Raw genomic sequence first — 27,720 nt, 5'->3', positions numbered from 1 at the left:
CACAAAATTAACATAGTTGTTTATTTGTTCTTAAGCCATTCTGGGTGGATAAAGAAATGTACTTAACCACTGAAAACCTTTCCAAGACAGACGGAATGGTTTAACTTTGTTTAACAAACATTCGTGGTGAATTTTGTATCACTAAAATAGCGGCGTTAAATCAAAACGAGTTGGTCCAGGGGTAGAAAAACTAGAGGAAAGATGGTTTTGTAATCGTTTTTCTTTATTGGTGGAAATGGAGTATTGGCAGCCCTTCAAACTTCGTGCCAAGAAAGATTTCAAACTTGTTTTTCATTAATTATTTATTTATTATTTTTTTCATACTTCGTCCATAAATGCAACCAACCCCTTCCCCTTTGTTCTGCTTGCTTATATAAAAACAAAAATTCCTAAAATTTCATATCATATTCAAAATTCGAAAGAGATATAAACCTCCCCACACATTCCTTATTTTACTGTTTTATTTTTTATTATTTGGTTATGACGTTTCAAGAAGCTTGCTTCTGTGTTTCAAAGTAGTAGTGGATCCCTTTATGCCAGAAATCCAGCAAGAAGACTTATTGTTAGCTTGTAGCAGTAGGCACTTAACATATGTTTGCTTCTAGCAAATTAATGTCATAACACATGTTTCATAGCTCAAGGAAGTCTGGTCACTCACTAAGCTCACTAGTATGAACGATTGAGGTTTGAGGTTTAATTTCCCCAACACGTAGCGAACAAATTCCCCCCCCCCCCCGGGCCGCAAACCATGTCACATGAAAATGTAACCTAGTGTTAGTCTAATTTTAACATACGATCTGGGACGAATGTTTAACAGCATGTGAACAGAGGCATTGACCTGCTAGTTAAGCATCGTTTGGTGCAGAAAATGTTGATTAGGATGACTCGTGAGGAACACAACCCTGCAACCATTTTGATGGCACAAAAAGCTTGATCTGGCAGGTGAATGGACTAGTTAACAAGCTTCAAATAACAACAGTGAGTTTGTGAGGTGTAAGAAACCAATTTTAAACATTAGAATAAAACAATAACAATAATAAATAAACAAAACACAGACTATCCTGAACTATCCATCACTTAAAATTAATTTTTTCCATCACAAAGAGTGAGAAATTTAAAAAATTTACAGCCTGCAGTGTGAGCAAGTATCTAAGTCAGCAGAAAAACAAATAGAAAAAAAAGAGGGGGATGTTGCAAATTTCTGAATTAACTAGATGGACAAAACTCCTTTATTGACAGCACTCAAAAAAGGTTTTCCAAACCTGAAATCGTCTATCTGGCACTCCCGGAAAACGGTGCAAAAAAATCAGTCCAGTAATTTGGGAACTTTCTCCTACTTTGACACACCTCAACATGGCAGCAACATGCTAGGCTATAGCATTGGAGCTCAGCCTTTCCCGATCGTCAACAAACCAGTCATTTCAAATGTGCATCATCATCACACACCGCACGACGAGTAGAAACATTGAATTTCTTCATTCTGTCCATCAAGCATCTTTTACAATAGATTTTGAAGTAGTTTTATTCTGAAGAATATATCTGCAAAATATGTTTTTTTTTCTTTTATATTCGTTAGCCGTAACAATTTTTGTTACGAGTGTTTAGTTGTAGAAAGCTCAATAGTCAAGTTGAGTAGATGGAATGGCAGATTGGACACACTTAATTCTGGTCAACCTTAGTCTTCTTCATCTTCATCATCATCATAGTCTTCGTCATCGTCGTCATCCTCATCTTCCATTTCTTCTTCGGAGATCTAGATGAATCAACGAGAGCAAATCCAGAGAGTTTTTTTATTGTAACAAACTGCTTGTTTACTGAAAGAATTGCCTGTGTAGCATCAGACTTGCAGTGTTGAGTACAACAGCATGAGAACCAGTATGAGCTAGGCCCTAAGCACCAGTACAAGTACAATAGTTTGCTTTAGTTCCTATGCTACTTTAACTGTACATGCCACAAGTACAGTAAGAGTACAAATCCACAAGGACATGTATGAGTGCAGGTAACTGCAGGAGAATGTGGGTTTGAGTACAAGTAACAAGGCGAGAATGTGGGTTTGAGTACAGGTAACTATGGTCGAATGTGGGTTTGAGTACTGGTAACTAGGCAAGAATGTGGGTTTGAGTGCAGGTAACTACTGGAGAATGTGGATTTGAGTACAGGTAACTATGGGAGAATGTGGATTTGAGTACAGGTAACTATGGGAGAATGTGGATTTGAGTACAGGTAACTACGGGAGAATGTGGGTTTGAGTACAGGTAACTACGGGAGAGTGTGGGTTTGAGTACAGGTAACTACGGGAGAATGTGGGTTTGAGTACAGGTGACTACGGGAGAATGAGGGTTTGAGTACAGGTCACTACGGGAGAATGTGGATTTGAGTACAGGTAACTACGGGAGAATGTGGGTTTGAGTACAGGTAACTACGGGAGAATGTGGGTTTGAGTACAGGTAACTACGGGAGAATGTGGGTTTGAGTACAGGTAACTACGGGAGTGTGGGTTTGAGTACAGGTAACTACGGGAGAATGAGGGTTTGAGTACAGTTGACTATGGGAGAATGAGGGTTTGAGTACAGGTGACTATGGGAGAATGAGGGTTTGAGTACAGGTGACTATGGGAGAATGAGGGTATGAGTACAGGTAAATAAGGCGAGAATGAGGGTTTGAGTACAGGTAAATAAGGCGAGAATGTGGGTTTGAGTACAGGTAACTAGGCAAGAATGTGGGTTTGAGTACAGGTAACTACGGGAGTGTGGGTTTGAGTACAGGTAACTACGGGAGAATGTGGGTTTGAGTACAGTTGACTATGGGAGAATGAGGGTTTGAGTACAGGTGACTATGGGAGAATGAGGGTTTGAGTACAGGTGACTATGGGAGAATGAGGGTATGAGTACAGGTAAATAAGGCGAGAATGAGGGTTTGAGTACAGGTAAATAAGGCGAGAATGTGGGTTTGAGTACAGGTAACTAGGCAAGAATGTGGGTTTGAGTACAGGTAACTACCGGGAGAATGTGGGTTTGAGTACAGGTAAATATGGGAGAATGTGGGTTTGAGTACAGGTAACTAGGCGAGAATGTGGGTTTGAGTACAGACAGGTAACTAGGCGAGAATGTGGGTTTGAGTACAGGTAACTAGGCGAGAATGTGGCTTGAGTACAGGTAACTAGGCGAGAATGTGGGTTTGAGTACAGGTAACTAGGCGAGAATGTGGGTTTGAGTACAGGTAACTAGGTGAGAATGTGGGTTTGAGTACAGGTAACTAGGCGAGAATGTGGCTTGAGTACAGGTAACTAGGCGAGAATGTGGGTTTGAGTACAGACAGGTAACTAGGCGAGAATGTGGGTTTGAGTACAGGTAACTAGGCGAGAATGTGGCTTGAGTACAGGTAACTAGGCGAGAATGTGGGTTTGAGTACAGGTAACTAGGCGAGAATGTGGGTTTGAGTACAGGTAACTAGGTGAGAATGTGGGTTTGAGTACAGGTAACTAGGCAAGAATGTGGGTTTGAGTACAGGTAACTACCGGGAGAATGTGGGTTTGAGTACAGGTAAATAAGGCGAGAATGTGGGTTTGAGTACAGGTAACTAGGCGAGAATGTGGCTTGAGTACAGGTAACTAGGCGAGAATGTGGGTTTGAGTACAGGTAACTAGGCGAGAATGTGGGTTTGAGTACAGGTAACTACGGGACAATGTGTGTTTGAGCACAGGTAACTACGGGACAATGTGGGTTTGAGTACAGGTAACTAGGCGAGAATATGAGTTTTGAGTACCGACTGGCTACAATCTGTTGTGTAGGTACTGCAGAGATATGTTTCATGTTTGAAATTAAAATCAAAGAACTTTTTGCCATAGCGGTCAAGAAAACAAAACCCCGTTTTTAATCCTCCAAAAATACCGCTGGAAGCAACAACACTCAAACCGGAGTCCAAATCTCCTTACCTCGTATTAAAATACAAAATCAGTTTTCTAATTCAAAGGTTTTTTAAGAATGTTCCCCTACCTGTCCTCCTAACTCCTTCAACTTCTCCTTGTACCCTAATTTCTTCTCGTCCGTCTCTGACAAGAGAACCAACAGGTCATCTTGTTCCTTCTGTAGCCTCTCCTGCATGGCCTCTGCTTCCTTCACTTTCTCCTCTAGCGCTTCCTTCTCGCCCCTCAACTGCTCTACTTCTCCTCCTTGGTCGGGACCCGAGGAAGACGCCTTCGCTGCTTCCATCTCCTCCCTCATCTGTTCCTTCTCTTTGGCCAGTCGGTCCTTCTCCGTTGACAACTTCTCTTTCTCTATCGTCAGCTTGGCGACGTCGGACTCTAACTTTGATATCTGTGTCGACATGGCCGCCTTCTCCGCGATGAGTGCGCTGTTGTCGTTGCTCTGCGGATCGAAAAAGGGATCAAATTATGGAGGAATTGTTGAAAGGAGCAAAGAAAGGTGGTCTGGTATTGGGATTTGAACCAATGACCAAATTTCACTTGCACACACACAATGCAAATATATATATATATACATACATACACTGCAAATATATATATATATACATACATACACTGCAAATATATATATATACACACACACAATGCAAATATATATATATATATATATACATACATACACTGCAAATATATATATATACACACACGCACTGCAAATATATATATACACACACACACACACTGCAAATAGTAAAATCATATCTGGACTATATATTAAACTGAACCCACAACTGGTGAATGCTTGGATTGTTATGTTATGTTATGTTGTGATATTTATGTTAGAATATATGATAAAAATATGAGAAGCAAATTTAAAAGAAAATGAAAGCCCAAAACCACCTTGTTTTCTCCTGTTATAAGAAATATCTCAGTGTCATCCCAAATGTACGTCATGAGAAAACATGGCATCAGAAAATGATACAAAACAAGTTGATGTTGTGATAACTCCAAATGCATTCAGTGCTATGTTCATTAATGATAATTGCATGATAGGTATATGATGATTCGATTATGTACGTTAAGAAGGCCCCAGGTACCTTATTGTTATTTACCGATGTCTGCCTCTTTCCATCAGTATCACCCTAACCGTACCTCATGAACCATCTCAGGTACCCCTAGATGATTATTCAAACATGTCGATAACCTTGAGAGTGCGATGGTAATGATAACTGACAGTTGCATGATGGGAGGAAAGATGGAACTAAATTGTTTCACCAGAAGCCACAGGTACTTTATCCTCAATAAAAAAATTAATGCCTGCCTCTCTTCATCAATATTTTATCCTCATCAAAGTTACCTCACAAACTAGCCAGAGTATTCCAAGATGACTGAACCACCTTGGTAAATCTGATCCTTGAAATGTCTTTTCTTAGACATTTTTTTTAACCGACAATGGTCGTATTCAGATAGACACAGGATGAATTAAATGCATGCTAGTGTCCATAGAATGCCTTGGTACTCATTTAACTATTAAACCAGGCTTTTTGCTACCACTGTGTGAAATAAAGATCCTGCAAATATGTGCTGTTACCACAACAAAGAAAATGAATTTTGGGGCAAATTCTGCAAATTTTTCAAGTGTAGAATGTTTTTATTATTTTGGTGTCACTGTGTTAAACACATGTACGAAGACACAGTGATTTCATTCACGCTTTTACCTTAGCAGCTTGTGCGGCTAATTCTTCATTCTCTGTTTTGAGTTTAGTCACTAGTGTCCTCTCGTCGACCAATTGATTTTTCAGCTCCTCAATCTCCTGCCTCTGCTCCTCCAACCTGCCCTCAAACACCGCCTGGGCGCCGCCGCCGTTATCCTTAGCTCCGCCATCCTGATCATCCTCATCTCGGAGGACGGCCCTAGCCTCGGCTACCGTCAGGTCATTTTTCTAGAATGGGAAGGGGTGTGATGTGTTTGTGGTTCATTCCAAAATCAAAATAATGAAGAATAAAAGCTTCACCAAGCGAAAGCATGATATGACGGAAATGTGGGTGGAATATTAACGAAATACCCCGGATGATCGCAGAGATGAATCTCGGACAATTTTTCGGCAAATGTTAATGAATACATGTGGTGTCAATGTTAACACAAGCTGGTGACGAGAATACAATATCTGTGTGATAGACGATTTGTTTGTTTTGATGTTATAATCTCAGACAATCATAAAGCAGTTAGAGCAACAACAACAAAATTCTGAAGACCTCCTCCATGTTAAATGAATGATAAATTCATTAAAATTAGGTATGGAGTAGTCATTCACCACCACAGAAATTACATGGTAAATTATGTAATTAACATGCTTGGATTTACTTGAAGCTTTAGTTATCCTCCACCCCGCCCAATCCCCTCCGAACCATCTGATTAATCTGTTTAAATTCAAATTGAATAAAAAAAAAGTCAGAAAATGGAATGTTGATTAATATGTCGGTCCAAACTCTGTAATTGAATACTAGATTCATCTCAAACTGTCAAATTGTAAGTGCCAGAAGGGAGAAATTTTTTTTTAATTAAAAAATTGGGCTAATGGTACGGCTAGGCCATCAAACTGATTAAAACTGGGCAGTAGGTTTGATGGTTTATTGGTTTATTGGGATAGAAGTTTTATCCATGTGTCCAAACTTACCATTTTTTTACTGAGCTAGAAATTTTGAGGGAAGAAAGAGAAATTTGGATGGGGGGCATTCACCAACCTACCCATTCCCCCACCTTCATGGCTATGTGCCTGCTCCCTAGATAAATGTAAAACAGGCAATATATAAAACACTGAGATTTATAGTGCAAGTCAAATGTCCCATGTTTGATATAGATTATAGAAAGCCACAAAGCTATATGCAACAGTTTTATTAAAGGATTGGTTCAGGTGTCTGACATGTCTATATTGTATGAAAAGAGCTTAAAAAGACAAACAGAATAGTGAAGAAACTACCATGATAGCATTCTCTGTTAAGGAGATATCACTTTGAAGATTTCAACATTTCTTTGCAAATGACTGGTGTAGAAAGACTAACTGTGAGGGTGTGATGTCACATCCTCACTTCCTTTTAACATTTGTCAATATATATCATTAAAAAATAATTACATTTTTTTTTCACAAATCTAAAAAAAATATAATCAAACATTCTTCAGATGTTAAATCTCAAATGTCCCTTGACAAATATGAGATCTCCTGACGTATCTTTTGGTTGTAAGTCATAAAATCTTACAAAATATTTTGATACAATAACAAAGACTTTTCAGGAATGTAAGGATATGATGTCACAACTAGTCTGATTTCAGCAGTTTCTACACAATCAGACAGAACTTTAAACTTTAATATCTCCTAAACGGAAAAAGATATTTGAATAATTTCTTCACTATTGGGTTTCTTTTATTGACCTCTTTCATATAAGATAAACATTTGTGACACCTGAACTAATCCTTTTAAGTCTACTCACTAATTTGTCTATATTGGTTTCTTTTTCTGCCAGTTGTTGCGACAAGGTCTCCTGGCTCTTCTGCAGTTCCTCTATCTCTCGTTTCAATCTCTCGTTTTCTTTGGCTTGTTCCTGGTCCGGAACCGTCAAGGCCGCTGTGGCAGAGGGACCGTTCTCCTGTATGTTACTGCTGTCTCCTTGACCGGATTGCACACCTACCGCGACCGAGTTAAAAAAATTATCAAAATTACAGATTCAAGTCATTCTGACCAGCAAGAGTAGGTCAAGGGGCAGGACTTTTAACAGAGGCAACAAAATCTTCCAGGGCAGGGAATACCTACATTTGTTTCCACCAATTCCCCACCCCCATCCCCACCCCCTGCTTTACACAACTCGTCATACTGAGTTAAAAATGATCAAATTTTAGATTCAAGACATTCTGACCAGCAACAGTAGGTCAAGGGGCAGGACTTTTAACAGAGGTACCAAAATCTTCCAGGGCATCCAGTTTTCCACCCCTTCCCCACCCCGACCCCCGGCGTTAAACACCTCATCATACCAAACAGTCAAACACAACCAGTAAAATAATACCACAGTTACAAGGATTTTCCACAATGATAAATTGTCAAAACTATGTGGTAACATTTCGTTGCAAGAAGAGTTAAATTTCTCAGAATTTGCCAGGAACTTCATGTAGAGATTTTTTTATATATATATATAGCGCATTCTTGGTATGAGGATCACTTCTTTTCTTTTTCTTTACTCTCCTCTACTCTGCTTTACTCTAACTCTATGCTACTCTATTTTTGTCTCCCATCCCATCTCACCCTCCCATCCAACCCTTCCATCCCACCCTCAAATCCTCCCATCCCACCCTCAAATCCCTCCCATCTCATCCCACCCTCCAATCCCACCCTCCCATTTCCACCCTCCCATCCCACCCTCCACACCCACCCACCAACCCATACAACCCTCCCATATCCTCCTCCCATCCACCCTCCCATCCCATCCCACCCTCCCATCCCACCCTCCCATCCCACCCTCCCATCCCACCCTCCCATCCCACCCTCCCATCCACCAACCCATACAACCCTCCCATCCCACCCTCCCATCCCATCCACCAACCCATACAACCCTCCCATCCCACCCTCCCATCCCACCCTCCCATCCCGCCATCCCATATCACCCTTTCCAGTCTGATGCTCAAAACCACAGAATATTGACCCGACTATAAACTATACAGTCGTCCATGCATGGATATATATATTTAACTGTGAGCTAGAGGTGAACATCATCATCATCATCTTTTCATGAAGTCATAAAAATCATTTTTAATTACCATTTTGGGCTTTGAGCAGTATGTACTGATCTTTAAGCTGTTGAATTTGCACTGCATACTCCCCCAGCTGCCTCTCTGCTTCGGAGTAGTCTTTGTTCAAAGTTTTATGAGTTTCTCTCAGAGATCTAAGTTCCATGTCCTACGACCAAAACAGAAATAAAACATAAATAATCAATCGGTATTCTGAGAGCATATCTTGGCTTGAAAATGTCACCTTTGTGTTGCCCTTTGTCTGTACCCTTCTTGTTTGTATCTCGGTTGGTCTTGATAGCAGTTAACACTGTACATTTGTAGAGGAAGGTGGTTCTTGCAGAAAATAAAGGTTGGTTTTGAATGAATGCAAAATAAGCTGTGAAACAGATATCATACTTTAATATTGAATGCGAAATTATTGGTTTGCTTTAAGAGACTCCTACTAAGATAAGACACACAAACCTAGCTAAACAGCTTGACAGCAATCTCTTCATATAAGCTCAGTACAATTTCTTCTATCTTTTATATTTTGGGGTTTGGGGTGGAGAAGTGGTTGTTGCAAAAGGGTCCACGGCAGCACTGATTGCAAATAAGTGCCACCCAAGCCGGTGTCTCCTTTTAAACAAAGTGATCTATTTCCGTTCGTCGTTTTTATTTACCTGGTCACTGATTATTTCTTTGTATTGTGTTACAATGTCTTTATAATTAACCTGGTCTCTGATTATTTCTTTGTTTTGTGCTACAATGTCCTTTATATTTACCTGGTCTCTGATTATTTCTTTGTATTGTGTTACAATGTCCTTCATATTTACCTGGTGACGGATTATTTCTTTGTATTGTGTTACAATGTCCTTTACATTTACCTGGTCACTGATTATTTCTTTGTATTGTGTTACAATGTCTTTATAATTAACCTGGTCTCTGATTATTTCTTTGTTTTGTGCTACAATGTCCTTTATATTTACCTGGTCTCTGATTATTTCTTTGTATTGTGTTACAATGTCCTTCATATTTACCTGGTGACGGATTATTTCTTTGTATTGTGTTACAATGTCCTTTACATTTACCTGGTCACGGATTATTTCTTTGTATTGTGTTACAATGTCCTTTATATTTACCTGGTCACGGATCGTTTCTTTGTATTGTGTTACAATGTCCTTTACATTTACCTGGTGACGGATCATTTCTTTGTATTGTGTTACAATGTCCTTTATATTTACCTGGTCTCTGATTATTTCTTTGTATTGTGTTACAATGTTGTTTATATTTACCTGGTCTCTGATTCTTTCTTCATATGTGTTACAATGTCCTTTACATTTACCTGGTCTCTGATTATTTCTTTGTATTGTGTTACAATATCGCTTATATTTACCTGGTCACAGATTATTTCTTTGTATCGTGTTACAATGTGTCGTTTATATTTACCTGGTGACGGATTATTTCTTTGTATCATGTAACAATGTGTCGTTTATATTTACCTGGTCACTGATTATTTCTATGGTGTTACAATGTTGTTTATATTTACCTGGGCTCTGATTATTTCTTTGTATCGTGTTGCACTGTTGTTATATCTACCTGGTCACGGATTATTTCTTCGTATCGTGTTACAATGTTGTTTATATTTACCTGGTCACGGATTATTTCTTTGAATTGTGTTACGATGTTCTTCATATTTACCTGGTCACGGATTATTTCTTTGTATTGTGTTACAATGTTGTCGTGTTCTTCCACTGTCTTCTTGCTCTCAGCCTCTTCTGTGGAGTTGGCAGATTTGATAACCGTACCTGCGAGAGCGCAAAATCAACCAAAGAGATATGGAAACAAGAAGAACACGATATTCCATGATTGAACATTTGAAAGACAAACCTAGAAGAAATTCAGTTTCACCAAACTATAAACTATTTCCTAAGATTCTGTTGGTTATGTCTAATGGCATGTTTGTGTAGTGAAGCATGGCATTAATATTCAGATACAGATCAGAAAAAAATTACACCAAAATCGCAAAGAAAAAGAAATGCCTGGATGAAAAAAACGTCCACAACTTTAATGGAATCATTATAACCTGTTAAGTGGATTTCACATTTTGCAAATATGTACCCAAATGTCTTAGTTTTATTAAATATAATATTATTGCTAATAATGGTCTGTCTGTGTTTGGAAAGTTGGAGGGAGCTGGTGAGCTAATGTAATCAGTAACCTCAATAAAAAAAAATGAGTAAGTAAAAAAATAACAAAAATACCAGTGTCACAGAAACATTTTTCCAGTTTCATATTTCATTTCTCAGTACGGCTTTTATTTCAAAGTTTACCGACTGAATTACTTAACATAATAAAACCTGCAAGTTTCAACATTTCAACATTTCTTAAATCATATTTTTCGTACGCTTCTTATCTCGTACCTAACGACAAACCTCTGACTTACTTTCTAATTGTTTAAACAATGTGGTGAATTCGTAATCGAAGAGCATATTATCTGGCGACTCAAATCTCAACTGTGGCTTCTGGGCGGCCAACGTGTAGCTCTCGTGTTTCATCACATTCTCAAGTTTCTCCACAAAGGATTCCACGCCTATACGTTTAGCTATCAGCTGCCTCATGCTTTCCCTGCGAAAGGATCCAAAGAATGAATAAACAAAAGTTTCAAAAAAGCAGATTGGAGTAACTCCCGGTTCGAGTCACTCCAAGATTAATGTATGTCGTCCAGTTACAGAGTTGTTGACAATTGACAACTCCTAATCATGGACGTTAAATATGAATGTAAGAGACTGACTTCGGTCGGCTTTGATAAGCAAATGAGGCTTCTCCGCAAGTTCCTGCTTGCAGTAGGATCTAAAATACATCCAAATACATACATACTCCCGTTAGAATGATTTGGTGTTTTGTTTCCTGATTACAAGTTTGTCAGGTGCCAAGACTCTGCATAATGCCGTCAAACAGTCCCCAACTTTCAAAGTTGTCGTGAACAGCCTCCCACTTGAAACAAAAACACAGGATATCTCCCATCTATGATCAGTTAACATGATATGCTTTTTGAGTTTTGTGCATGTGTGTGCACTTGTTTTGTATTCTGACCGAGGACTTGAACAAAAGAATTCCAGGTCCTCGGTTGTGATTTCTAAAGAATCACCACGTTCTCGAAAGAATCCTATTGTTATGGGGTATTGTTAAGGTTATGGTACGTGGATTTGAACAATGGCAAAAACAATGGGGTCCTCGATCTGAATGTAAAGCACACCTGTGTGCATGTGTGTGTGTGTTTTGGCTTCATAGGTTTAACTATTGCATGAAGTTTATAGTAGTGTCTCAATACCAGATACTGTGAAGTCAAACTCTGTAGCAAAATTATTTGTTTATATTTTGTTTCAAATTTATTTACAACATTTGTATCTATTCATAGGGGCAATGTTGAATTACTTTTGTAAATTGACAAATTCATATGTAATGTGTGTCCCCAAGTTCAAGTTATATTTCCACTTGTTTTCCATCGTTTTTTTCTCTTTTTCGTCCGCACATGCCAGTCATGATCAAATTTGTGAAATTCTCTTAAGATGCAACGCCACCAGAGCTAAAATCTATAATTGTCACTAAATTTTTGAAAAATCGCTATTAAAGCAGTCACCATCGATAGGATACAACCATCAACACCACAGAAGAGGAATATTAAATTATGAAAAACCTCCGGTAGCCATGGAAACAATGTCCCCAAGGTTGATGCCTATTAAAATGATCACACCATTCATTCTTATTCAACACTTACTGTTAATGCACTGTATCCCCCTGTAAAGACATAATATACTACCTCAAAAATGAAATGAAGTTCCGACATTTTCAGTTCAATACTGGGTTTTAGAAATATAACAAATAATAAAAACAAAAATTTTGTGGTAATAATATATAATTATTGCTTACTTTGTGAAGTTGGGGTTAGAATCGTCATTGAAGTGAATACAGAGGCCGAGTAGAAACGCACACAGGCCCTGCACTAATACCTTGTCTTCGTCCGCATTCTCTGCGACCTCTGCCGTGAGCTGAGGTCAAAGGTCAAGGGTCAAGGGAAATGAAAGATGATATGTAACAGCAGTTTCAAAATTTCCTCACCTAAATATCTGACACTCGAGACAACTCTGACAAAATGTTTAGTCTTTGCAAAACTGCATGCCTGAGTCTGTGAAACTCTGAGCAATTTTATCTTTGTATTATTATTATTATTAGCATTATAAATTTATGACTTTTATTGGTGACAGCACTATTAAAAGGCATGGACAGTTTGTGTAAAATCAAAAATAAATCAATCAATCAAAAAAAATATAAATATAAATAAAATAAATAAATAAAAATATAAAAATATAAAAGAAAATAATGTTCATAGAATTTTTATGGAAAGTTAAAGAGCAAATCTAACACAGGGTGAGATCAAACATGTGTGTCTGTTATTTTCAGATACCCAGTATGCAGTAAATCGCTCACCTCACTTTAACCAAGATCGTATATGTATTATCTATTCCGTTTCCATGGGACTCGCAGTACCTCACTGGACAAAACAATGTCATGATCACCATGGCATTGCCTGCGTATGATGTATAAGTTTAATGTCAATAATAACATTCTTGCCATGTTTTATAACTCTACCATTTGTGGTTGTTTGGCAATTTAATTTGGTGTCATGTGGTGGCAATGCTAGAATGGAAGATACTTATTGTATTGAAGCTATGATCAGATACGCAAGTCGCTTAATCTGGGAAAGTCAACCAAACTTGGCTTAGTCCTACCAACGTCTCCTAGGAGAAAAACTCTACAAAATTATGAATGACGATGACCACCCACTACATGTGTGTCTGGACAAAACAGTGTTCTCTCGGAGTGGCAGGATGAGGCTGCCATTGGCCAGTACAAATAGGCACCCCTCTTCTTTTATTCCACAATATGTATAAAACTTCATAAGTTAACATTTTAAACGCTAATTTGTCACTGTGCAGTGTTTTATATATGTCCTGCTTTGTTTATTTGTTCTTGCCCTTTTGTAACTTTTTAGTATATTTGTATTTGTATCATACTGTTTTATGTGAACATTCAGTTACCCTTTGTGGGGTTTAATAAAGTTTATCTTATCTTATGGTTACGGTCTTGACCTAAGGTCACTGGGGTTGAGAGTGGATCAAGTTATTTGATGTTTCTTGCCCAGGGACTTATATTGGGTGACTTTCTTAGAAAATAACGTAACATGAGGGGGAAATTATGATGAGAAGGGGAAGGGGAGGGGGGCGGGGGAGTCCACTTGAATTACTGAAGAGAACTAACACTCTTTCAGGAATACCTAGATATTTCCTTGTTAATCGACTTACATATCTGGACAGTCTTTGAGTGGAAGGTAAATATATCAAAGTCATTGATTTTGTTCTTTTGATAAAATAGCCAATATATTTAAGACATTTGCAAAACAGGATTTATAGCAACTTTGACAAATCTGATACGTCCAGGGAAACGAAAACTTAGTCAAAATTTAAAACGTAGAACTTTCCAACAGCAGCAGCAAAAGGATACAAATGGTACATTGCCGGGATTGGCCAGGAAGTGAGTGACCGCAAGAGGACAGTTTGCCAACCAGGAGCTCAGTAAGACCAGAAATCCCACATTAGTTTGTACCTTGTTGGCCGGCTGTAAAAGTCGGGAGAAACCAAACATTGTTTAAAAAATTCAAGCTCTTGTCGTCCATTAAAGATTGCATAAAGGTATTAATAAAATAAATTTAAAAAAATATAAAATATAAAATATAAAAATATAAAAAATTTAAAATATAAAAATATAAACAATATTTAAAAAAAAATATATTTAAAAAAAATATATATCAAAAAAATAAATAAATAAAAAGGAATAAATTGTATAAATGTAAGAGGCAAATTGAATCCTTTCATTCAACTCGCTTAGCGTGCTTTACAGTGGCTGTCTGTTTCAATCGTACAGAGATAGCAAAAATAGACAATGTTAAAAGTTTAGGGCATTTCCTTTTGCTATTTCACTATCGGGCATGAGACATTTTACAAGTGAAATCTAACAAAACCAAAATACCGCTGGGTTTGTACAATGGGAATTTATGGAATTTAGGGTGAATACCGCTTGAATGTCATTCAAGCAATTAGAAAAACTGTCAGCCTATCCATTGGAGCATCATTTGCAATTGCAACACAAAGTCAAATTTCTCTTTATCTCTGAAGAATATAAAGGTTATCTTACTTGTGACAATACATTGGTGCACTGCTGGAGGAGGGACACAGGGGGGTTACCCAGCCCGGCTGCGAGCTGCACCCTCAATAGTTGTTCCTTCTGTGGGACGTTGTCCTTGAGGGCATGAGACAGGGCTATCGCCGAGCACCAGTTGGACAGAGCGTCTTGGCTGAAAAGACCTCCACAGAGTAGCTGACCAGCTGTGACCGATGAGACTAAAAACAAGAGGGACAGATGGTCACAATCCAACTCTTCAGATCACTTTTATTCTACAGACTGTTCTGATTCTGCAATGTGCAGACCACCGTATTCTACAGCCCGCTCTATTCAGCAGATTGCTTTTTGATGCATCACTCTATTCTGCAGACCACTCTATTCTGCAGACCATTCTACTCTACAGACCACTCTATTCTACAGACCATTCTATTCCGCAGACCACTGTATTCTACAGACTGCTCTGTTCAGCAGACCGCCTTTTGATTATCACTCTATTCTGCAGACCACTCTATTCTGCAGACCACTGTATTCTACAGACCATTCTATTCTACAGACCACACTATCCTACAGACCATTCCACATTACGTGAAAGTCTCCCAATAGAAAACCTGGTCCAGTAACCCGCCGGATTGCTCAACTCTGCGGGTAAATGTCGGTCTCCCTGAGATGATGCAATTCATTAACTGGGCTCACTTTGCTATCTGTGTTGTGCTCACTCATTGACGGACAATGATAAACAATGACATAGTAGTAGTAGTATAGCTCCTTCCCATGTGCAGACTTTTATAGAACCATTCGATTCGTCGGCCAGTTCGGACTCGCAGAAAGTGTCTAGTACCGCAGAAGGTATTATACTAAATCCTTAAAAGCCATCCAACGTCTCTTATCACTGCAACCATTGCCACCAAAATCCACCCTCAATACTTTCCTACCCTTTATTCATATTTCAAAAATGGTCAGGCAATATGGAAAGAGAAACTTAATTTACCTTAATGGAAACAATAAATCACATTTTTACCTCTGAGGTTATACAGATGTCAGACCAAATTTGGTTTAATAAAAAGAAATTTGTGAAAGAAAACACAAAAAAACATGTCAAGCCAAATAAATGTTGGTTACCATCAGCAGTGGCTGGAAGAAGAGTAGAGATGATTTGTTCTTGACCGAGGTCATTCTTGTAGAGGAAACATTGGAAGCAGTAGAGTACAGCACACCGGAGGTCAAAAGGTTGTTTCTCATTGACCATAGACATCAGTAACACCACTAGAGCAGGTCTGAAAACAGGTAAATAAAATTGATACAAAGATATATCAGTGGTTGTTCAATCTGTATATGGTTGATATGTATCTTTTGCAATCCTTTAGCTAAAACATCCCTAGCAACCGAATGGACCAGTCCATTATTTTCATAGTTTTACGGCACTTTATCATATCTGATGTTTCTTTGTTTTTGTTATTTGACAATATGAGAAATATATTTGAATCTAATTCAATCATAGCTAAAGTAGAGAGAGCAAAAGATTTTTGAGCACCATTTTGAAAGCAGTGTTGTTTATCCTCTTGATCATGAATATTCATTAACTTTGATAAAACATTGTAAACATTGAACAACGAAAGACACTCCCATATTTGAACGTCTGACATGCAATATGCTTTTTACGCCAACTACCCCTGGCCCAAACAGTAACACACACATACAGTATTTGGCTTAGGAGAAGGTCAATATTGCAAATTTGAGCTTAAAGAGTGATTCTTCAATCAGAGAAGAAGAACAAATATATAAACTGTGGATTACATTATGATCTTTTCTTTCAGTCTGTGAAGAACTTCAATTCATTGTGTGAAGGTGTGATAAAATGGCTACAACTGAAATATGAATGCATAATATGAAGTAGAAAAAAAAACCTGGCATAAACTAAAACAAGACTTTTATAGATCCAACTTGCAAGAATATACTTAGGTTAAACCTCTACTAGTGCACACCAAGTTTTCTTTTACTATTAATATGTTTCTTCCGCATATCTTTTTTATCATCCTTGTTGCTACAGGATATGGGTGGTGTTTGTATGACAAATTGCTCTTCTTAAAGGCATTGAAGACTCTCCCCAAACCACTTGCCGCCTCTGAAAAAGTTAACTTTCCGTTGCTTTCAAGTGAAGTTTTTTCTTGTCACTACAAAATGCAGACAGTAACGAAACGTGAAACTTTGTTATCTTTGATCTAGACCTGAGATGTCCATCGCTGCTATGTACACTGTGTTGTGGGTATTGACCGAAGCTGCATGTATTGACTGTACACTAGTGTCTAATTACCGTCGGTAGCAATTTTCTGGGATCGATGGTGGTGTCTAACACTTCTGCTACACCTCATTCGAAACTAGGTCAGATTACCGGCATCAGACGTTTCTTTGTGCTGGAGTCTTCACTCCCTTTAACTGTTTGTTCAAAAAAGCCTAAATGGAAGTGCAGCTGAGGGACCTTAGAAACATTTGCCATATGAACCTGGCTCCGAATTAAAAATGTAGAACAAACCTGGGTGGTTCCGATGGAGCGTTGACTGCTGCAAAAAATTCTTGATTCAATTTGAATCCTCGAATGACCTCTGACACCGTGTTTAAAGTCTGTGAGTGTACGAAGAAGAAGAAGAAATGGAAACAGAGCCACGTTTGCAAAAGTAAGTTGCGAAACACATAATAACCCACTGGGAGTAGAAAATTCAAACCTTTTCTTGTTTTTAATGAGTTTTTAACTCTATCAAATTAAATAAAAATATCCCAAATGACAATTTTTTTCCATTACTACTCCTTAAAGTGGAAGAGTGCCATATGACACACTTTGACGGTAAGAGCAGGGCAAAGTTGCAATGGTCGTCTGTTGTCCGAGATTACAAAAATTTCTGTTTGGAGAATAAAGATCGGCTTGGTGGTCAACGACCTGTTCTGTACATCAAATTCAGATTTGCATTGTACATAAATAAATGCACCCAAAATATGCACAATGATAGATTGGTTTCACCCTCCATCACTTTGGAGATGCTGAAAATAACACGGTGAGTGGTAAGACCTATGACCTGCCCAAAGGTGAGTTTTACAGGCCCAAAGCTGGTGTTCTAGTCACCCACCTCACACATCTCTCTTACAGTGTGCATATTAGTCATTCTTTGTTATTTTGCTACATTTCTCCAGACAACCAAACTTTGCCATTTTTGACGACCAAATTGTAAGACCTGACATCATCATCAACTCCAGGAGTCATCCAATGTGTCCTCCATTTTGTTGTCAGAGCAGTGGCCACCCTACTTAATTGTTGCCATGACATTGTTATACATAGTGTGTATAGTAGTATATCACCACATGCCAGTAGATAAAATGCACTTGATTGCAAGGTTGAAAAAGCTTTTTGTTTTTAAAATCAGGACATCAACAACAAACAACATTTCTAAAGTACATATATTCAGATCAACGCAGGGATCAAGCCAGATACAATCATCAAAAGTTGTCCTGGCAAGATTGTAATATGAGACCATCAATTACAAGAAGGTTTCACTACAAAAAAAAATCTTTACAACACTAGTTTATCAGTGATATGACACACATTTCACTTCTTCCAAACGACCCCCCCACGCCCCCAACAACAATCATTCCCAAAATAAAATAAATAATTTAAACTTAACAAACTGTGATCTGGTTTGACAAGTGAGACTTTTAAAAATAAATTAATTAATTAATAGCATACATGCGAAGAAATGAATAAGACTGGAAAATGCGAATGGAAATCTGTCTTACTTCTGTAAGGATATTAGCAGGTACACCCATCGCCATTAGTATGTCACAGAGTTGCTTAAGCAGACCGCACTGGTGAATCACCTTCTGACATGCCCCAGTTACATTCTGAGGGTTGCTAGGGGAAACAAGGCACCTTACCACCTGAAAACAGAAGAACACAGCAGTATCGACGGATCAACAATATGGGTATGTCGTATATTCATTATGCTTCAAAGAAGTTTGAAATCAACGACATGGGTATGTCGTATATATTATATGCTTCAAGAAATTTGATATCAATGACATGGGTATGTTGTATATTTATTATGCTTTAAGAATTTTGAAATCAACAACATGGGTTATGTCGTATATTTATTATGCTTCTGGAAATTTTAAATCAACGACATGGGTATGTCGTATATTTATTATGCTTTTTGAATTTTAAATCTACGATTTGGGTATGTCGTTTATTTATTATGCTTCAAGAAGTATGAAAAGAATGGTCGCAACAACCGGTGAAAATGAAATCCATTCACAGGGTTCTTTTGTTCAAACAGTCAGCTCCATCCTTGACAATCATGGACATACCAGAAGACTTGTATATAAATTTAATCGTATCTTCTGATCCTCAATTAATTTTTTTTCTACACCAAAATATTTTTGAAATAGATTTAATGACGAAGGAGACAATTATGTCATTCTACAAATTAGCAAGTCGAGTTTGTCCAACAGTTCTGCTAACCCTGTTTTAAGATCAGTTTGATATTTCATGTATCATTCATCTGTCAATACAAAGGAAAGGGAAAAAGAAAATACCTTCTTGATCAGACGATTATTAAAATTCATTATACAGTACTTAAACTACATCTGATCAAAATGTCTATTGAATTTAGCCAAAATTGCAAAAGTCAAATCCAACAATGTCACACATACTGTATGGCATTTTTTCTTGATGGAATGATTTAATATATATAATTTATATATATATATAATTTATATATATATATATATACAGATATATATATATATATATAGATGTGTGTATATATATTTACATACATCATGCCCAATATTAAGGTTGACTTTACCTGTAACATAAGATTAACATTGTTAACTTTCTGAGCTGACCAGCTGGCATTGTTGCCGCTATCAGGAGCTTGAAGATTGAAAAATGGAGCTAATCTTTGAATGAAACTGGTGAGAAAACAGAGCAAAACAAATATCGGATTGATAAAATTTAATCACTTACAAGCACCGATAGCTGACGACAAAGTGAAGTATGGAACGCTTCCCCACCTTTATCTTTGTCGGTACATTTCCACAAGGAATGCAAACGACAATACTGTCAAGAATTTATTCACTTTAAAGCACGTTATTTGTTCTTGTGGTAACCAAATACCTAGGCAATCATGTTTGTTCTACGTAATCAAAATACTGTAATTTTCTTCAACCTAGTTCCATTCAAACATTTAAAATGCTTGTCATTTGTGCAACAAATAGGGGTTAATACTTTGGTATATAGTTCGAAAGTCTATGATACAAAACAACTAATAAAATCATACATTGACTTTATTGTAAACCATATTCATGATAACCTTGGCTAACCTTTGACATATCAAGCTCCCCCCCCCCCACACCCTTCTTTGTCAACATGACTTCAGATAAAACAAAGAGACAGACAGGTTCAAGTCGCACTTCAAACTAAGCTCCTGGGAATGCCCAAGAAAAAGTCCTTATTCCTTGAGAAAGTTCCTACCCCGGCCCACTGCACTACATATCTGATCCCTTCCTCCCAACACTGAATGAAGTGAAAGACACATATGACAACAGTAGGTTTGAAAAAAAAAACTTTCTTGACATTATTGGAATGGCGCTCTTGACTCTGAGATATAGTATGGCTCTGTGATTATGATCAGCAGGGGTACTTATTAATGGATTGATCTTTTGAAGATTTCTATAATTGATACATTGGAAAGCAGATGCTACTGGCTATGAGACATAGTCTATGAAGGTACTATGAAGGTATGATAAAAATGATTTATTTATTGATCATTTGAGTAATCAAGGGTCCCTGTAGATTTAACCACCTCTTAGCCACTAGCATCCCGATCATATTAATTGATTCATATTTGAGCAGTATCCATAAAGAAAAGAAAAAAACTAACAGAAGAATAATCAATAATCCAAACAAAACTATGGTGAACAATGATGGATGCCCTTTTGATTTCATTGCCCCGGTCTTTTTTATTTTCTTACCTTCCTTCTTTGAAGAATGTCTGGTTGGAGCTGTTCTTCTTCAGCAGGTTCAGAAGCAGGAGGAGGCAGTCCTCTACCACGATACCTCCGTCACTGCTACCCTCCTCCTTGATGATCTCGAGAAGTCTGTCGAAGGCATTTTCAAACGCCACGATCTTCTGGATGTTTGCGTTGCCCTTAGTTAGATGAATGAGTAGCAGGAGACCCTGGGAATTGATTATTAGAAAGAGAGAACCATTATTGAGAGCGTGGTGGCCAATTGGCTAAGGCGTCGGAATCGTGATCCAAGGATTGCTGGTTCGATTCCTGCCTAGTTTATTACGTTGTGTCCTTGGGCAAGATGCTTTATCTCACTTGCCTCTCTCCACCCAGGGGTTAAATGGGTACCTGAGAGGTAACTTGTCATTGGGTGCACGTATATAACTGCTGCCGACTGGAGGGATTGTCTCTGGGACAGGTTATCATTGACTAGGGGTAATATAACGTCTGTAAAGTGCTTTGAGACCTATCGCTGGTGTAAAGCGCTATATAAAAAGCAAATACTAAATATTATTATATCAGTCCTGCGTGATCTGTTTTCTGCAAAGCTTGTGTCACGGACAAAATGTTTTCCATGATACGCCTTTGGGTCTTTGATCCAGGGTATGTCCCAAAGTGGATTCAGCCCGGTTAAACCCACAATCTGGCTGTTTGCAAAGAGCTATCGGTCAGTTAAAACTAATGGTTAATTACAGAGCAATGTCCTAAGAAACAAGGTGTAAAGAATCATAAAAAAACAGTACTTTAACTGTTTATCATATCAATGTATACTGACAGATACAAAACAGGCCAGATTCATTCATGCGACAGTCCACAAGTTTCACTAATCCAATGGTAAACTCGATAATGTCAGTAAAGCCCTTGAGTTACCTGTGCTGACTGAACTAGGCTGAGCTTAAGAAAGGTTTTCCCATCCCATTCCTATGAGGTGACTAAATATCATTAAACAGACAACCAAGACTACCCTTGCAAGTTGCACAGAGAACAATCACTTTACCTAAATGTGGTAAGTTCAATTATTGTCAAACTCTTCTCTTTCAAAAAAAAATACTTTTACATTTCGCACAACAACCTAATGGGAAAAGTCTGATTTTCCCTTCAGACAGCTTCCAAAATTAAGACTTAACTGCTTTGTAGCTTTGTGCAAGTCAAAGATCTAAGAAAATTTGTATTGCTTCATTTAATTACTCTAAAAATCAAGGTTTATGAAGAACAGACTACACAGTATTATTAGACAATCTTTTGAGCTATGATTATGTAAACCATTGCATTCCAGTTTTCCACAGCAACAACAAGAAAACAGCCAATGGTATGAATATTTTGAACTTTGCATGGCAATCATTCAGCAAAAATATTATTTCATAACAAAATCTGAGGTAAAATGCTTGAATTTACAGAAAAATGTTCTTTCACCTAAGTATTTCCCAAAGTGACTCTGAATAGTTTAATTCACCACTTACATCATTTCTGATGACATCCCGAGAATCGGCTAACAGATCCATCAGTTTGGAGACACCCATGGGGCTAACCAGAATGCACTGCTGTAATTTCGGCGGATGATGGAAGATTAAGGCCATGAGAAGTTTAATCGCTGGCCACCTGACATGAAAGTCAAACTCCTGGAAATGAAGGGGAAAAAAAGCGGTGGAAGAAAGATACAAATAGTTTATAAGTGATTCTCCAACGAAGATGGGGATTGAAGTAGACTGGTTACTCCACAACATACACAACTGATATTATTTAATGGCTAAAAGCATAAAACATCAGAACTTTCGCAAATCCTTCATGGTCATTGTTACACAGGATTATGGGCTGCAAAAAAAAGCTATAAGCTAAAACTAAGCTGTCCATGCATTTGCAATTTGATCCCCACGAGTGGCTCGCAAGGTTCGGGATCTCCCAAAATCCTGCATTTAAGTCGGCTATTTCAACTTTACGTCTAGTGTAAGTTCACACTTACAAGTAAGACATTCCTTCTCGATCAGTACAGTACCAACTAAAGTAATGTCACATCATTGGGCTCATGAAACGAACAAAAATGTACTTCATTAAATTTGACAAATAAGCAGTACCTCAGATTTCTAAAATAGAGCCATCCTGTAACATACATATTTCCTTTTAAACCAAATTAAAGGGGGAAAAAATTGTTTTGCGACAAATATCACTCCAACTCAAAAGGCTCAAATCACATACCTCCTTTAGTCCCTAATACACATCACATACATATACCCCATATGATACAAACTTCAAATCATGATTTGCCTCATTTTGACTTGAGGTACAAACCACACTGTAATGTACTTCTAACATATTACAGGAAAGTACAGGAAAGTACAGGAAAGTACAGGAAGTAAGAACCATACCTCATCTAGCTCTAAGTACTCATCACATCAATTTAAACACAAAACTACACTTTTAACTTTTAGCTCATCCAGCACAGACTTCTGTACAATCCATACCTCTCCACATAACATACAGTGTAACACAAAGACCTCATCTGACTAACTAAATACCAACCATAAAAACATATTTACTAATTTACCCCCCCCCCCAAAAAAAAAAAAATTAATTATTAAAAATATGACTTATGAAAGTTAAAGAGATGTACTATACCTCCAGCAATCCCAACAATTGGGCAACATTTTCTGGTTTGTTAATAAATATTTCTGCAAACTGCTTGGCAAGTGATGCCTGTTCTTGATCAATCTTAGGCTGTTGTTGATTCTCCTCCATTTCATCTTATTTAAAACAAGCAAAGAAACATTTTTCTTAAAAATAAATTCTGATTCAATGCAGTATTCTATTGAAAATGTACCGTAAAACATTGGCTCACTTTCTTGCAACAATCCTCTCCGGTACTTTTACTGGTATGAATGAAATGTTACAATGATACAAAAGATCTAACACTGGATAGGGTGGAAGAAGGGGGGGGGGGGGGGGTGGGAGGGCAACAAATCTTTGAAGGGCAGTGGGATATGTGACTTTGACTTAAGGACCAAAGATCACAAAATCACCTCAAAAGCTTACAAAATTTATGACACTTATGCATATTCTTTGCCAAAATTTGACTATTTCTGAATAAAGGGGTATCACAAGAAAAAAAAGGATGACTTTTTGCAAAACTTAAATGAATTAATTATGCAGAATTAAGTTGCAAAAAAGGATTTTCCATAAACAGAAATGACAGTTATAAATTGATGTAAAGTGGTTTTGTTCAGGTTTGTCATCAAAGTGGGGTGTATCTCCCCTCCCCAACCCAACCCCCCCCCCCCACCACACTCCAGGTTTGCTGCCAATGTTATTAATGAGCATGATCATTTGTTTCAGTGAGGTATTTAATTCAATGTATCAGACCATTTGCACTCAAATATATACTCACATATTTCAGGAATTAGTCAGACCTAGCTAACTTGATAACACTGGACATCTACACAAGCTAAATGACTTAACTTTAACCATGTACAACTAAACTCATACAACATAGCTCACTCTAAAGAAACTAAGGTCTTTTTTAAATAAAGTATTAATATTGGAGTCTATGGGGCTTCAATATGACAGTAAACAACCTGTAAACATCGGTACCATAGCCTAGCCCCCTGGTCTTCCCCATCCCCCAATGTGTGGCACGCGAAGCCACACATTGGGGGATGGGGAAGTTAAATGACTTAACTTAAACCATGTACAACTAAACTCATACAACATAGCTCACTCTAAAGAAACTAAGAAGGTCTTTTTTAAATAAAGTATTAATATTGGAGTCTATGGGGCTTCAATATGAAAGTAAACAACCTGTAAACATCGGTACCATAGCCTAGCCCCCTGGTCTTCCCCATCCCCCAATGTTCCCCAACCCCAACTTTTTTCCCACAAATAGATTCTGCCAGTCCCCCTAGAAATGTCTTGGGCTCCCTAAGGAAAAAAAGTCCAGGGCTATGCCCCTGCTTCATGTGTGGTTGGAATATTGAATCATTCTATTTGATTACCTTCGATCTCATCTGGTTGGACAGAGACTATGTTGTAGATAGTATCCAATGCATAGCCAGTAATCTCTGAATCACTGCTGTCCGTTTGGAGAACATGGATCAGTAGATCCATAGCTTGGGTACCGACCTCCAGCCGAAATTTCTGGACAAAAAAAGAGGACAACACCACACATTAATAGTAAACATTTCTTTCTACAAATCTGTAAAGTTCAGTAACACAGAGAAAAGAAGCAGTTTTAAACAACACTTCAAAAATAAATATATATTATCAAACATATTAATAATATACATATAAATAAAAACATATTAGTGTTCATTTATGTGGTGAATAGGTCTAAGAAATATACATCTGTTCATATTGATCACAGCATTTGGAGATGATAGGGGTGCATCAACCTACTGTAATACTCAGGAAAACAGTATTGATAGGAAATAATTTAGTGTTTACAATTTTCAGGTTTAATTTTTAGTTTATAAAGAAGTGCAAATTTCATGGTTTTGTGCTGATATAAATTTGGCTTGATATGTCAATTTGGCACTGGTTGCATATCATTTTGTTTTATTAAAACCAGCCTGGATAAGAAACTTATTTTAGGACAAACAACCAAATAATATGGAGTACACATAAAGTATTTTCAGACGGAAGCTTATGAGGTTACAAATTAATCAACTTGAGAGCCAAACATCTAATTTCAAGTCAATTCATAGATTTAATTAAGGTTGAGAGGATAGATATCTCTCTGAACTGTTCAGATAATGGAAGACGTACTCAGACACATGGTTCAAGTCATTTGGTCAAGGATCTACATCTAACCCCTCAATAATGCTTCTCCTATAAATACCCTTGTACTAGTACTCAATGGGATCACGGTGGATATCGCTGAATGGGGCAGCACACAATGCAAAGCTGACATGCAATCAATTTAGTTAGGACCTACCTTCGAAAGAGCCTTGAGGGCTCTAACAGCATCTCTTCGGTCATCAAGAAGGGTAGATGACTTCACTCGATCACATAGTTTTCCAATCTGTGAGAAAGGAAAGCTATCTGTTAGTGTAACTGAAATCAATATTACTCTATTGTAGAATGACCAAGTTTGATCGCCTCTCATAATACATTTACATACACCACTATAATTGCTCACTTCAGAGCATAATTCCCTCAGACACATGGCTCAAATGTTTCTGGGATAGACCAGCAGGAACTTTCGGCCTAACTTTAGAATCCGTACCATATGAATAGGAAAGCTTACTTCGAATCGGCAGAATAACAACTGTATAATCCGGCTGAACGTGTGTGCTCAATAGAATAACAGTCAGTGAATAGGTTAGGAAGTAGGGAATAGGGTTAGGGGTTAGTCGAGTAGTCGAATTCTAAATTAGTACCAAACTTTCAGTATAGACTACATATTACATGAAGCAAATGTTGGAACAAATTTATTTATTTCACAATTGCCTTACAATACCTTAACACTAACACAAGTTATTCTCCGAGGGTTACACAAACTTACAACAAGATTAGTGTACTTATAATGTAAGTTGTAGTATCCTCCTCGTTAGCAACTTAGCCTAATGCAGTGTTAATCTTACAAAGTGGCTATTCTTACGACTATTCGTAACAATAATTTCCGATTACGCATGCGCAGTTGCTATTTTTATGACAGGAGTACTATTTTTTACGACCAGGAGTAACAATAATTTCCGGTTAGGGTTAGGATTGGGGTTTAGGGTTAAAGTTAGGGTTAGGGTTACCCCTACTACATGCGCAGTTGCTTTATTTACTTTACTACGCTTGAATTCGCCTTTGTCGTAAGAATAGTTTATAAATAATTGTTACGACTAGTCGTAAGAATAGCCACGGCCTTAATCTTAGGCCCTAGGCCTTACGAACGACATCTTGGATCATTACATTCATCCAAAACAAATTATCTTAACTTTAACCAGAGATCGTGAGAAAATGAGGTTAACATCCAATTAACAGAGGCTACATTGCATTAAGCCCTTATCTACTTCTTAGCCAAAAGTACGTTAGGCTACACAACATTTGCGATACACAATTTTTCTATTTCGCGGAACTAGCCTAATTAATGTCGGTATGTACCGTGTCAGCACCAGACGGCTGGGCCACATTTGCATTTCCTCCGAACGCTCGTGAAATGAAACTCATCTCTAATCTACTTCATCCAAGTATAACAGGGAAAATTGAAGCGACAATTATTCGATGCTTGTGAAAAGCAATCTAATATAGAACAAAGAAGAACAAAAGGTTAACAGCATTCGATGCCTAACTTGTAAGACGTGGCTCAATAGACGATACTGCACGAAAATATGATAATGCATATTCATGTTTAGAATAAGATGGCTGGCCAAAACTAATGTTATATACTTGCTATATATAAATATCTATCATACTCTGAATCGCCGTAAGGCCTGCGGCAATGAACATCCGCGTCGATCCAATTTAAACAAGGTGCAAAAGAATCATGCTACCCACAAATAATTGCTAGTGGATCGATATACAATACAATAAATACGATAACTTGAGTATAGTATGTTTCAAGTAATCTAAAGCAGTATATGTATGGCATAAAAACAAATCCGAACACTAACTTTCTTTCAAAGAACACATGCAACATGCAACCTTAAATTGACCGACTCAACGTGTCTGTGTCAAGTTACATTTGTTACAATTTCGATTGCGATTCGTAGCATTATTGGAAAAGATACATACAAGAGTATTCAAATGGGTAGCGCGTATC

General features: G+C 37.7%; 1 protein-coding gene across 2 annotated transcripts; it reads right to left on the bottom strand.

The window, feature by feature from the left end:
• Positions 1 to 1,568: 1,568 nt before the first annotated feature.
• LOC139969087 (general vesicular transport factor p115-like) lies at positions 1,569 to 27,246 on the bottom strand. Of its 2 annotated transcripts, XM_071973854.1 has the most exons (20): positions 27,063 to 27,241; positions 25,903 to 25,989; positions 24,965 to 25,106; positions 23,595 to 23,719; positions 22,442 to 22,600; positions 20,943 to 21,148; positions 19,775 to 19,880; positions 18,708 to 18,848; positions 17,455 to 17,543; positions 16,044 to 16,198; positions 14,937 to 15,142; positions 14,247 to 14,360; positions 12,615 to 12,733; positions 11,128 to 11,309; positions 10,383 to 10,489; positions 8,733 to 8,871; positions 7,415 to 7,608; positions 5,644 to 5,868; positions 3,996 to 4,367; positions 1,569 to 1,753 (listed from the first exon to the last, which is right to left on the bottom strand). In XM_071973854.1, exons 1-20 carry the CDS (start codon positions 27,126 to 27,128, stop codon positions 1,676 to 1,678), a joined length of 3,012 nt encoding a protein of 1,003 aa, XP_071829955.1. In that variant the 5' UTR covers positions 27,129 to 27,241; the 3' UTR covers positions 1,569 to 1,675. The 2 variants fall into 2 exon arrangements, with proteins under 2 accessions (XP_071829955.1, XP_071829956.1); XM_071973855.1 differs by lacking the exon at positions 5,644 to 5,868 and having other exon boundaries at positions 27,063 to 27,246.
• Positions 27,247 to 27,720: the final 474 nt, after the last annotated feature.

This window comes from Apostichopus japonicus, chromosome 6 (genome assembly GCF_037975245.1).
Source record: "Apostichopus japonicus isolate 1M-3 chromosome 6, ASM3797524v1, whole genome shotgun sequence".
Classification (NCBI taxonomy): Eukaryota; Metazoa; Echinodermata; class Holothuroidea; order Aspidochirotida; family Stichopodidae; genus Apostichopus; species Apostichopus japonicus.
This window is presented reverse-complemented; position numbering and strand designations above follow the sequence as displayed.